Genomic DNA, 14477 nt, shown 5'->3' on the forward strand with positions numbered 1-14477 from the left:
AAATAGATTTCAAGCCAAAGTTAATCAAAAGAGATAAAGAGGGACACTACATACTGCTTAAGGGAACCATACACCAACAAGACATAACAATCATAAATATTTATGCCCCAAACAATGGTGCAGCTATTTTCGTCAAACAAACTCTTCTCAAGTTCAAGAGTCTAATAGACCACCACACCATAATCATGGGAGACTTCAACACACCTCTCTCGCCACTGGACAGATCTTCCAAACAAAAGTTGAATAAGGAAACTATAGAACTCAATAACACTATTAATAACCTAGACCTAATTGACATATATAGAGTATACCACCCAACATCAAGCAGTTACACTTTTTTCTCAGCAGCACATGGATCCTTCTCAAAAATAGATCATATATTATGTCACAGGGCAACTCTTAGACAATATAAAGGAGTAGAGATAATACCATGCATCTTATCTGATCATAATGGAATGAAACTGAAAATCAATGATAAAAGAAGGAAGGAAAAAGCATACATCACTTGGAGAATGAACAATAGGTTACTGAATGATCAATGGGTTATAGAAGACATCAAGAAGGAAATTAAAAAATTCTTAGAGATAAATGAAAACACAGACACAACATATCGGAATCTATGGGACACATTGAAAGCAGTTCTAAGAGGAAAATTCATTGCTTGGAGTTCATTCCTTAAAAAAAGAAAAAACCAACAAATAAATGATCTCATACTCCATCTCAAAATCCTTGAAAAAGAAGAGCAAAACAACAGCAAAAGAAGTAGAAGGCAAGAAATAATTAAAACCAGAGCTGAAATTAATGAAATCAAAACAAAAGAAACAATTGAAAAAATTGACAAAACTAAAAGTTGGTTCTTTGAAAAAATAAACAAAATCGACAGACCCTTAGCGATGCTAGCGAAGAGAAGAAGAGAGAGAACTCAAATTACTAGCATACGGGATGAAAAAGGCAATATCACAACAGACACTTCAGAAATACAGAAGATAATCAAAAACTATTTTGAATCCTTATACTCCAATAAATTAGAAGATAGTGATGGCATAGATAAATTTCTTAAGTCATATGATCTGCCCAGATTGAGTCAGGAGGATATAGAAAACCTAAACAGACCAATATCAATTGAGGAAATAGAAGAAACCATAAGAAGACTACCAACTAAGAAAAGCCCAGGTCCGGATGGGTATACAGCAGAATTTTACAAAACCTTTAAAGAAGAACTAATACCAATACTTTTCAAGCTACTTCAGGAAATAGAAAAGGAGGGAGAACTTCCAAATTCATTCTATGAGGCCAACATCACCCTGATACCTAAACCAGACAAAGACACTTCAAAGAAAGAAAACTACAGACCAATATCTCTAATGAACCTAGATGCAAAAATCCTCAATAAAATTCTGGCGAATCGGATACAAAAACATATCAAAAAAATTGTACACCATGATCAAGTAGGATTCATCCCTGGGATGCAAGGCTGGTTCAATATACGGAAATCAATAAATGTTATTCACCACATCAATAGACTTAAAAATAAGAACCATATGATCATCTCAATAGATGCGGAAAAAGCATTCGACAAAGTACAGCATCCCTTTATGTTCAAAACTCTAGAAAAACTAGGGATAACAGGAACATACCTCAATATTGTAAAAGCAATCTATGCTAAGCCTCAGGCTAGCATCATTCTGAATGGAGAAAAACTGAAGGCATTCCCTCTAAAATCTGGAACAAGACAGGGATGCCGTCTCTCTCCACTTCTCTTCAACATAGTTCTCGAAACACTGGCCAGAGCAATTAGACAGACGAAAGAAATTAAAGGCATCAAAATAGGAAAAGAAGAACTTAAATTATCACTATTTGCAGATGATATGATTCTATACCTAGCAGACCCAAAAGGCTCTACAAAGAAACTATTAGAGCTAATAAATGAATTCAGCAAAGTGGCAGGATTTAAAATCAACACGCATAAATCAAAGGCATTCCTGTATATCAGCGACAAATCCTCTGAAATGGAAATGAGGACAACCACTCCATTCAAAATATCTTCAAAAAAAATAAAATACTTGGGAATCAACCTAACAAAAGAGGTGAAAGACTTATACAATGAAAACTACAGAACCCTCAAGAGAGAAATAGAAGAAGATCTTAGAAGATGGAAAAATATACCCTGTTCATGGATAGGCAGAACTAACATCATCAAAATGGCGATATTACCAAAAGTTCTCTATAGGTTTAATGCAATGCCAATCAAAATCCCAACGGCATTTCTTGTAGAAATAGAGAAAGCAATCATGAAATTCATATGGAAAAATAAAAGACCCAGAATAGCAAAAACAATGCTAAGCAAGAAGTGTGAATCAGGCGGTATAGCGATACCAGACTTCAAACTATACTACAGAGCAATAGTAACAAAAACAGCATGGTACTGGTACCAAAACAGGCGGGTGGACCAATGGTACAGAATAGAGGACACAGAAACCGATCCACAAAACTACAACTATCTTATATTTGATAAAGGGGCTAAAAGCATGCAATGGAGGAAGGACAGCATCTTCAACAAATGGTGCTGGGAAAACTGGAAATCCATATGCAACAAAATGAAACTGAATCCCTTTCTCTCGCCATGCACAAAAGTGAATTCAAAATGGATCAAGGAGCTTGATATCAAATCAGAGACGCGCCGTCTGATAGAAGAAAAAGTTGGCTACGATCTACAGTCGGTGGGGTCGGGCTCCAAATTCCTCAATAGGACACCCATAGCACAAAAGTTAATAACTAGAATCAACAAATGGGACTTACTCAAACTAAAAAGTTTTTTCTCAGCAAAAGAAACAATAAGAGAGGTAAATAGGGAGCCTACACCCTGGGAACAAATCTTTACTCCTCACACTTCAGATAGAGCCCTAATATCCAGAGTATACAAAGAACTCAAAAAATTAGACAATAAGAGAACAAACAACCCAATCAACAAATGGGCCAAGGACCTGAACAGACACTTCTCAGAGGAGGACATACAGTCAATCAACAAGTACATGAAAAAATGCTCACCATCTCTAGCTGTCAGAGAAATGCAAATCAAAACCACCCTAAGATACCATCTCACTCCAGTTAGATTGGCAGCCATTATGAAGTCAAACAACAACAAGTGCTGGCGAGGATGTGGGGAAAAGGGTACACTTGTACATTGCTGGTGGGACTGCAAATTGGTGCAGCCAATTTGGAAAGCAGTATGGAGATTTCTTGGAAAGCTGGGAATGGAGCCACCATTTGACCCAGCTATTCCCCTTCTCGGTCTATTCCCTAAAGACCTAAAAAGAGCATGCTACAGGGACACTGCTACATCGATGTTCATAGCAGCACAATTCACAATAGCTAGACTGTGGAACCAACCTAGATGCCCTTCAATGGATGAATGGATAAAAAAAAATGTGGCATTTATACACAATGGAGTATTACTCTGCATTAAAAAATGACAAAATCATAGAATTTACAGGGAAATGGATGGCATTAGAGCAGATTATGCTAAGTGAAGCTAGCCAATCCCTAAAAAACAAATGCCAAATGTCTTCTTTGATATAAGGAGAGTAACTAAGAACAGAGTAGGGTCGAAGAGCATGAGAAGAAGATTAACATTAAACAGGGATGAGAGGTGGGAGGGAAAGGGAGAGAGAAGGGAAAATGCATGGAAATGGAAGGAGACCCTCAGAGTTATACAAAAGTACATACAAGAGGAAGTGAGGGGAAGGGGAAAAATAATATAAGGGGGACAAAGGAATGTCAGTAGAGGGAGCAGAGAGAGAAGAGGGGAGGGGAGGGGAGGGGAGGGGAGGGGGGATAGTAGAGGATAGGAAAGGCAGCAGAATACAACAGACACTAGTATGGCAATATGTAAATCAATGGATGTGTAACTGATGTGATTCTGCAATCTGTATATGGGGTAAAAATGGGAGCTCATAACCCACTTGAATCAAATTGTGAAATATGATATATCAAGAACTATGTAATGTTTTGAACAGCCAACAATAAAAAATTAAAAAAAAAAATTTGAGGGAAAGGGCTGTGGTTGTGGCTCAGAGGTAGAGCACTCACCTAGCATGTGTGAAGCACTGGATTCAATCCTCAGCACCACATAAAAACAAATAAATAAAATAAGGTATTGTGTCCAACTACAACTAAAAGTACATATTTAAAAGAAAGAAAAAGAAAAAAGAAACTGTGAAATGCTCCAGCTACAAAATACCGAACTAAGTCAAGGGAAGAGGGCATGGGGGTAGGAAAGATGGTGGAATGAGAAAGACTTCATTACCCTAGGTACATGTATGATTACACAAATGATGCAACTCTACATTGTGTACAACCAGAAAATGATAAGTTGTGCTCCATTTGTATACAACAAAATGAAATGTATTCTGTTGTCATGTGTAACTAATTAGAAAAAAATAAAATTAATATAAAAAATAAATAAATAAAAGAAAAAGAACCCTGTAATCCCAGCAGCTCGGGACGCCGAGACAGGAGAAATACAAGTTCAAAGCCAACCTCAGCAATAGCGAGGTGCTAAGCAACTCAGTGAGACCCTGTCTCTAAAGAAAATATAAAATAGGCCTAGGTATGTGGCTCAGGGGTCAAGTGCCCCTGAGTTCAATCCCAGGTACAAAGAAATAAAAATCATTTTTTAAAAAATTAAAAATTTCAGGGAAAAATATTCTCAACCTGAAGTTATATACTCATTGAATTTTCAATCAAAGTATAAAACTAGTTACTATTAAGCATGCAAGTTCTCAAAAAAATTTATCTCACATACCCTTTCTCAGGCAGCTCTTGGGAAATGTGTTCTACCTAAAAAGAGAGTTAACTAGGAAAAAGGAAGGCATGTATCTAGGAAATAGGAGAAAGTCTAAGGAAATTCCCAGAAGGAAGTTAAAAGAGAGATCTTAGGGCAGTAGCTATATATCAGGCTATAGGGCAACCAGCCCCTGCCTTAGCAGGCTGAACTAGTAACAAGCACATAGAAAACTGAACAAATAATTAAGCATTTTTTGACTGTAGAGAAAATAAGACATTATCATGATGTAGTATGTAATTTAACTGTGAACAATATTTAGCTGTAAAGTTGTGAGCTTTAGACTACAGTTACTGAATATTAGTTTTATAGTATAGTTACTGAGTATTAGTTTACTTTTCTATTGATATATAATTCTGTTGACACAGTGGTGGAACAAGGGAAATGTAATAGGGATTGGAGGTGGTACTTATGAGTATTAAATCATCATTTTTCCCTAGTAGGAATTCAGTAGATAAATATGTAAGATTTAAAACCAAGAAATAGCTGTTGTTATTAAGAAACAAGGAGGTAAATTTGTGTAGAAACAGCTGAAGTTGGAAGTTGTTTTGTTATAAGTCCTAAGGTACTCTTGAGTTTTATCGTAAACATTACAGACTTATTTGACATTTTTCAAAACTGTGTTGAGTGCAACTTTTTATTTATTTATTTATTTATTTATTTTTACTTTTTACTTTGGGCAGTGCTGGGGATCAAATCCAGGGCCCTCTGTCACTGAGCTATACCTCCATCCCATACCACTTTTAACTTTTTTAACATCTAATTTTAGAAAGAATGAATGGTTGGTAAAGAAACCTGGTTAATATGTTTCTGATATTGTATATTACTGTATTGCCCATCAAACTGGAAGTCTTTGGAGCAAAGAATTTTGATTTATTGACTTCAGGATTAATATGACTGCTGCCCAGTACCTGGCATGTAGTAGGCACTACTAAATGTTTACAGAATGAATGAATAAGGTAACAAAAATATTTAACTATCTATGGAAAAATTACAAGCCATTCTGTAAGTTCAAATGGTTGGGATGCCTAGAGTTGCTTTTATCCAGGGAATGAGTATGAAATGAGTATGAATGAGTATGAAATTCCAAACTCTCTTACTTCTAGCATGAGAACACAAATAATTAAAAATTTGTAGGCACAGCTTATTAGGAATCTGAATATAGACACTACCCAGAACACATGAGAAATGTCCTTTTGTGGTTCATTTTAAATCATTCTCTGAAGGCTTAGTCAAAAGACAAACAATTGAAACCCAGCATCATAATAGTAACTTGTCTCTTTTTTTTAATATTTATTTTTTAGTGGCATTTGGATACCATACCTTTATTTTATTTATTTATTTATTTATTTATTTATTTATTTATACATGGTGCTAAAGATTGAACTCAGGACCTAGCACATGCATGGCGAGTGTGCTACCACTGAGCCACAAACCTAGCCCCAATAACTTGTCTCTTTGTATGTATTCTGAGGTCAATGTCTCTATTTGGGGACTTTAAATTTTCCTTTTTATTGTTGTTGTTGTTCATTTAAGTTGACCCAAATTCACTTGCATCAAACTCTGTACCATGAGGGAGAAATTCTTTGTCATACATAAGGTCACTGACATCCATCTTAAAAGATGTCAGCAGTAGACAGCTTTGTGCCATGGGGAAAAAGACTGGACATCATTAGAGAATCCTAACAAAACCATTATAATTATCTAAGGGTTTTAGCACTTTGAGCAGCTGCTTTTATATGGACATCTGTAGGTTCTCTCAAATACACCTATAGAAAACATATGAAATAGGGCTTAGGGTATAACAATGTAGTGGTAAAGTGCTTGCCTAGATTTTAACCCCAACCCTACACACAAAAATCAATCTATCTATGTACCTATCTTTCTGAAATAACTGTCATTCTTACATTACTTTAAAATCATTGCTTTTGCTGAACTTCACTATCATTTCTAAAAATAAAACTTTTAAAATTTAAAGTCATTATTCAAATATACAATAAAAGCAACTTTAGTCACTCATTTTATTAAATATTATAATAAATTGCCCAATACTATTAATCAATTTTGTACATGGATTTTTGTGAAGTCTTTTAAACTAAAATGTTAAATAATTTGTATATAATGTCTTTTGGCATGAAAAACTCATTTTTTTTTCTTTTTTTGGTACCAGGGATTGACCACAGGGGCACTTGACCACTGAACCACATCCCAGCCCTATTTTACATTTGCATTAGAGACAGGGTCTCACTGATTTGCTTATTAGCACCTCGCTTTTTGCTGAGGCTGGCTTTGAACTTGTGATCTTCCTGCCTCAGCTTCCCCAGCCACTGGGATCACTGGCATGCGCCACCACATCTGGCTTGGAAATCTCATTTTTAAGTGTTGGCTTTAAGAAAAAAATTTTAAATAATGGTCTCTAAGAATGGTTAAATAGCTTTTTAATCTTCCAATCAGATTCTGGCTTAAGCAGTGAAAAAGAAAAGATATTTCCAAAAAATTTTAAAGGAACACATGTAGCAAGGAAAAAGTACTATCAGATAACTGAAATCATTGAGCCCCATAGAAATAAAAGAAAAAGAAGAGAGAATTGGGTCATTACGAAATAGGCATCCTCAAATGATGACCGTACCCTAGCTAATTCAGTGTCCAAGAACCACAGGGAAGTGCCTGTATTAGTAGCCAGACACCTGTAAGAAGTTAAGTGGCCAAATGATTTCTGTCCCTCCTTACTGGGATTTCATTCCCTTCCTTCTTCTCATTCTCTAGACGTACAGTTGTCAGGGATGCCTTACTCTATGATCCTCTAACCCTGCACTCATCTTTTCAAAGCGGACACTAGTCTAAAGCTGATCCAGAGCAGGGAATTCTGGGCGGAATACACAGGAAAGGAGAGGGTGTGTGGAGAAGGAAATAGAAGAAAAGATACATTGTTTCCTTCTTTTTTCATGTCTGCAGCTTCTTCAGAAACAGTTTCATCTTATTTCTGCCTTATAACTCCTGTCAGGATTCTAACATCCCACCCTCTGTCATTTTATTTCATTAGTCTCTTCTTATATTCATTGAAAATAACTACTTCATGGCAGCACTTGCTTGACAATGGGGGAAAATGATAGCGAGCAGAAAACAGATATAATCCATGGCCCTGAGCAACTCTCAGCATTAAGAAGATAACTATTAATGTGTAATTGCCTGAAAAACAAAAGTAAAATTGCATGAGTAGGGCTGGGGATGTGGCTCAAGTGGTAGCGCGCTCGCCTGGCATGCGTGTGGCCCGGGTTCGATCCTCAGCACCACATACAAACAAAGATGTTGTGTCCGCCGAAAACTGAAAAAAAAAATAAATATTAAAAAAATTCTCTCTCTCTCTCTCTCTCTCTCTCTCTCTCTTTAAAAAAAAAATTGCATGAGTACCATAAAGAGAAGTAGGTGGCTGTGAAAGCCTATAACGAGTATTTGCCCTAGTAATGGAGGACACTGAAGGCTTCCCTGAGAAGGGATGGCTGGGCTGGCTCTGAGAGGAGATAAGGACTTATAAGCAAAAGAAATAACATGGCAAAGACTCTGAGGAATGGGAAACAGGGTGAAGGTGACACTATATACAAAGGCTGGTGAGTAGATGGTTGCATAGGTTTTTATACTAAGAACAGGGGAGCCACTTCAACTGTTTTAAGCCCAGGGATAAAGTAATTAGAGATTGGCATTTTGAAAATATCTTTATAATAAAAAGAACAGATTGGAAGAGCCCAGGCTAGTCAAGAAGTGAGAGGTGGTGAAAACCTTAATAGGGTGGGCATAGAAAGAGATTGTAGAGCTGTTTAGGGAGTAAAGTGAATGAGACTTGGTTGTGTTGAATATAGGGAGTATGGAAAAGGAGGTCAAGAATGCTTCTTGGGCTTTGGCTTTGTACAATGGGAAATACAGAACTCCAAACAATAGGGTTTTTTTCTTTTAATTTTTTATTTGTTCCTTTTAGTTATACATCACAGTGGAATTAAATCATGAATTTGGGTCATGTACTATTTGGGATGCTTCTGAAACATTTCAGAGAAAATATCAGGTAGACAATTGGATGTGTGAAAACACAGCTTAGAGGATAGTCAAAGGGGAGTCTTTAGTATTTGGGTTAAATGATCAATGAAAATGCCATCATGGATGAATTACAGCACTCTTTTCTATAAAGGGTCTAAGTATAAGTGAGGAAGTTGGTGTAAGTGAAGAAACGTTATTTTTAGCTGTGATTCCAACAAATGGAAAACAACACATTTAAAGGAATAAATGTAGATTATAGAAAAGGAAGTGAATTGGTCCCTGAAGTTCTGTCACAGGGGATACCTGCATCTGTTCCTTAATAGGAGCTACAGTGCCCTGGAAAATGCTGATGTCTTATGGGAAGGTTCTATAGCACTGTCATTGCACAAATGTTCTTCAATCTTTTTCTCAATTAAATAGGTTGTTTCCATGGGCTGACCCAGACAACAGTCTACCAAGTATAGCATTGTCTTTTATGTGACCTGTTCTCAGTTCTCAAAAGCAACTTTTAGAAAACAACCCTTTCATGCATTCAGGATGTCTGGTCAGAGGCTTGTTACATATGGGTCAGATGTTCATGAAGAATCCATAAAGACTACAGAATTGTAAAACCACAAATCCATAAAGGAAGTGGTCCACAGGGTAAGATACTCCACAGAATTGAGACAGAGAAAATCCATGATTGGTCAAGTCTGGCTTAATAAGATTAGCAGTATCTTTTCAGTAGTGCTAGGGCACGGGAATGTTCAGTAGTTGAGAAAGTGAAGGCAGTGGCCTAGACTCTTATAACTCCAATGGAGTCCTAAGACCACCAGCAACAACAATGCAGAATCTCAGCTTCTGCCCCAAACCTAAAAAAATAAGAACCTGCATTTGAACAAGATCCGTTGTTGATTCTCAAGCACATGAATATTTGAGAAGTAATGGTCAAGTTTGGTAGTTGTAAGAGTTTGGATAAAAGCTAGAGAAGGAAGATTAGAAATAGAAATTCAAAAAGAGAAAAGATCCCAAGAGGAAGAGGTTAGGATCAAGAAAACTGACCAACATGGGGGGAAAAAAGTAACACTCTATCTTTGTGTGTTAAAAAATGGGAAAAGGGGAGGGAAGAAGAAGTATGAGAGCCTAGGCAGACACCTGAGAAAACTTCATGGAAAGATAACCTATTTCTCCCCCAATAAAATTGATGGCCAGGTGAACTGGTGAAGAGGAAACAGAGAAGTTTTAAGCTAAATAATACACAGTTTAGAAACTCCTTTCTTTAGCTCTCAGAGTTCTAGCTATTTTTCTAGTATTTTTGGTTAACATTTCTTTGTATTTTTTTTTACCTATAACTTCTTTAACACAGGTATGCATCAATGTATAGAAATATTAAATAATGGTGATATACAGTAAGACTTTTGCATTTATGAAAGTAGCTTCATGAGTTATGAACTTCATTAGGGCCAACATTAAATAAGTCAACTACCAGTTTGCAAAAATGTATAAACACTTGAAAAATAATCTTTACCTACAGTTTTTATGTCTAAAAAGTTTGCTAAATCAATAAAATTATCTGAAAAATTCATCTCACAGATTCATTAGTGATTTATTTAATTGGTTTTTTTGATGACCATTTATCATGAGGTATAGAATCTTCAGAATGAATGAGGGAAATAAAAAACTTGACATGCTTGCCTTTTATATAAACTAAATTTTTGATTTATAGGACACAAATGAACAAACTACTATGGCCTGTCATGTTTTCTTAGTTTCTAATTTATTCAACCTCTGCTCATTATTGATCCTCACAGCAGAGTGGCCCAAAGATAAATTTATTCATTCTACAGTTTAGTCAGGAACAAGCCCAAAATTATAGATTTTCCCAGGCAGATGATGACAGGCAGTCAGGGGGATGACAAATGGCTGTCTTTAGATTTAGTAAGGACAGTTGGGCCAGACGTTTCCAATAAAGATTGAAGCATGCTGGTCAAATACAGGTTCATCAGCGGTCATCATTAATGGTGGAGAAAGCATTGCCATGCAGCAGACACCCATAAAGGAGCTTAAGCAGAGGAAATAGATTTGGCTCCTCAGTATTTTGCAGCACTCCTCTAAGTGATAGTATGACATGATCATTTATCAAACAGAGACTGTCCAGAAAAGTGTCTGCTTCTTTTAGTAACTTATTGAAGGGCAGGAAAGTGAAAGCATTTTATTAAAGACAGGAAGGCAATGAACAACCAGAGCGTATCCAAAGGGTAATCGTATTTCAGCACAGGATTAGTTTAGTCTTAAATAAACATACACTGGAGGGAGTATGTTGAGGGTCATTTATCAAGTGAGGAATAATTAGCGAAACTCTGAGCACTCATTATCTATATCAATTTAAAGTTCTCATACTGTTGTTATTACCTAACTTTTGGATGATGGGCATTGTATTCAACACTATAGAAAAAATACAATGTACAATCCCTTCCTTAAAGGTTTTTAAAGTGAGAGTAATACAGTGTAATTCTCACATAGAATAAGAAAATTATAGCAAGCTGTATTAAATGCTGTTGAATAAATGCTATGGAGCAGGCATAGTCTAGGTCTCAAGGCTGAGGGCTGAAGCTATAGTTTGTGAAGAGAGCTTTCTTAGAAGTCAACTACTTGTTTGTCATTAGGTCAGAAATTTCTTCTTTCTTACTTACAACTTTTTCTCTGTTGACCAAAATTAAGAGAAAGGGAATTCACTGAGGAATAGCAGGGCAGGCAAAGAGAAAATGAACATATTTCTGATTTACCTGTTTTGTTTCCAGCACTGTATATGCCATGACAATTACTGCAATTATCCTCACTTTATAGAGGAAGTCGTAGGCTTGCCTAAGGTCTCACGTAAGTAACAGTGCCAAGGAATTTAGGATTGCCTTTAACAAAAAAATAAGTCCTATATTTTCACATAGATTATTTGGATCCCTCGGGGTCAAGCACAGACTTAAATTCTGGGTATATAACCAAAGAATATGAAATCATATCTACTCTATGTTCATTACAGTATTATTCAGAATAACCAAGATTTGAAAACAACCTAAGTACATTACCTTTTTTGTGTAATTCATAATAGACTAAACATCTAAGTTTTAAAATAAAAGCCAGAAATTTTTGGCATATATAAAAACTACTCAAAGTATATTTTAAAGAAAAAAATTTTTTTTAGTTGTAGATGAACAGAATGCCTTTATTTATTTATGCAGTGCTGAGGATAGAATCCAGTGGTCTCACACATGCTAGGCAAGTGCTCTACCACTGAGCCACAACCCTAACCCTCAAAGTATATTTAATTTCTATTACCTAGTAGTTAAGACAAAATATTTGTTTAAAGAAGAAGAGAGGGAGAAGGCAAGAAAATAAATGACAAAAAACTATGGGGAAAGGAAGTGACAGTGGATGGGGAAAGAAATCCAATAAGAGAGAAAGAGGCACTAAGGAGGGCAAACTGGAAGAATTGGCTCTTATGTGCCTTTAATATGTTTTCCTCACATTCAGTTGAACACAAAATAAATTATTCTTTTCTTGTAAGCTATAAAAAGCATGCAAAATTTATGACAGTATGTAAAAAATTATACCCAGAGTATGGTGCCAATTTTAAAAGAAATACCTATGCTCAAAAAAGAAGACTGCACAGATATAAAAGTGATCTTTGAGTGACAAAAGTGATATTTTTCTGTTTTTCCTTTTGATAGCTTTTTCTAAATTCTTTATAAAATAAAAGGCATCAAAATATATTTTTTGCAATGCCAATTGTCTGTTTACTTGGTACTTCCTAACTGCCTTACTCTGTAAACTTCTATAAATTCCACTAAGAATAGGGCCTCTTCTGTAGCACAAATGTTATGTGAGCTGCAGTTTGGGCTCACATAAGGTAGGTATAACCAAGAACAGTACTGTGACTCACCAAGTCAGGATATCACTTTTTTTGCCTTTTCCTTAGTCCTTTCTACTACCATAGGCCATTTTATTAAAAAAAAAAAAAAAAAACAGTTATTATGTATCACCTGAATACCTGGCACTGAACTAGAACTCTATGAAAAACAGTAATTTTAGAAAACAGCAATTAGGGCTGGGGTTGTGGCTCAGTGGTAGAGCACTTGCCTAGCACGTGCGGGGCCCTGGGTTCCATCTTTAGCATCACATAAAAAAATAAATAAAATGAAGGCATTGTGTCCAACTACAACTAAAACATAAAAAGAAAACAGCAATTAAAAATAGAAATGGACATGCTAGAAGTACAGAAAATTATGAAATACTTATGGCTTACTTTTTCTTCTCTAATTATAGGATTTGGAGTTTTTACTGAACAAGCTGGTGAAATTATGTAAAATGGATCTAAATGGAAATCCTGTTTGTATCAAACCAAAATACAGGGACAGAATAATATTGGTTTCCAAATCATTGGGTATGTATTTTACATTATCATAATTTTTACAGGGAAAGACATCTGTTCAACTTTATAGTTAAATTTATCTGCAAACTTTCAGAAATATAAATATGACATCTTGAACTATGAAATGGTCATCTTAAAATTCAGTATTTTGAATAAGAGCAAAAATTAAGAAAATTGCTAAATAAAGTATGAAAATATCTGCTGTTCAGAAATAAAGCACCAGACTCTTTAAAGATAAAATGTAGCTGATATTAAGGAAAGTGGTTAGTTACAAATGTGTAAACTTGATGACCTTTTGCTAAACTTTCATTAGCACAAATCCTCTGATGATCCCAAGAGACTCCTTAGTTCTTGGTTCTGTAGATAAAATTGATCATGTTTTCATTGTTTGACATTTGCCAAATGATACCCAAACATATAGAAGTGCCTTTCGTTTGAAAGGGAAACAGAATGATGAATTCCTTTATAAAATCCTTAAAAATAATAACATTCCTGAATATGCACTATAATGGAGGAAATGGACAAAAGCACTTGATCAATAGTGACCACAGTTACATAGCACCAGAGAGACAGGCAATACTCTCGCAGTAAGGAGCCTCATGAGAACATTTCCTATAACAGTACCTTTGTGACATGATATGCTTGAATTTAAAAGTTAGCTGTATGATAAAACCACTTTTAAGCTCTAGTAAATTTTGATAAATCATAATGTTAGTTAACTGATTAATCATAATACTAATGTTGTGATTCTCTGGAAGGAGGATGAAAGGCATATCAAAAAAATGCAAGGGCCATACAAGATGAGAACAGAGAACACACAGAGACAACAGTCAAACATAGTTGTTTTGAGTTTTTTGAGGGGTTTTGTTTGTATGTGTTTTGGAGGGGGTTACTGGAGGTTGAACCCAGGAGTACTCTACTTCTGATTTACATCTCCAGCCCTGCCCCACCCCTTTTTTTGAGACAGGGTTGCCCAGAATGACTTCAAACTTACAATCCTACAGCTTTAGTCATGTATAGTTTTTAAAAACTCTACAAATAATTCTGCTTGTAGTCCATCATCCATCCTCCCATCCCCTCCCATCTCTGCTCATAACACACAATATTGTATTAGTCCATTTTCATTGGCATGCAGATTAAAATAAATACAATTAATGCTTTACTAATTGGAGACTATAAAAGATGTACAGATAGCTATAT

General features: G+C 35.6%; 1 protein-coding gene across 3 annotated transcripts in view; it reads left to right on the forward strand.

Moving 5' to 3' along the window:
• Window positions 1-14477, forward strand: part of Ppp1r42 (protein phosphatase 1 regulatory subunit 42) — an 86663-nt gene that overhangs the window by 51281 nt on the left and 20905 nt on the right. For all 3 annotated transcript variants that reach the window (XM_046428563.2, XM_058573981.1, XM_046428564.2), the window contains exon 6: window positions 13172-13289. In XM_046428563.2, the coding sequence (XP_046284519.1) occupies window positions 13172-13289 (118 nt within the window). The remainder of the gene's footprint in view (window positions 1-13171; window positions 13290-14477) is intronic.

This window comes from Marmota monax, unplaced genomic scaffold (assembly GCF_021218885.2).
Source record: "Marmota monax isolate L192 unplaced genomic scaffold, Marmota_monax_Labrador192_F-V1.1 WCK01_AAM20220418_F8-fsc00044, whole genome shotgun sequence".
Classification (NCBI taxonomy): domain Eukaryota; kingdom Metazoa; phylum Chordata; class Mammalia; order Rodentia; family Sciuridae; genus Marmota; species Marmota monax.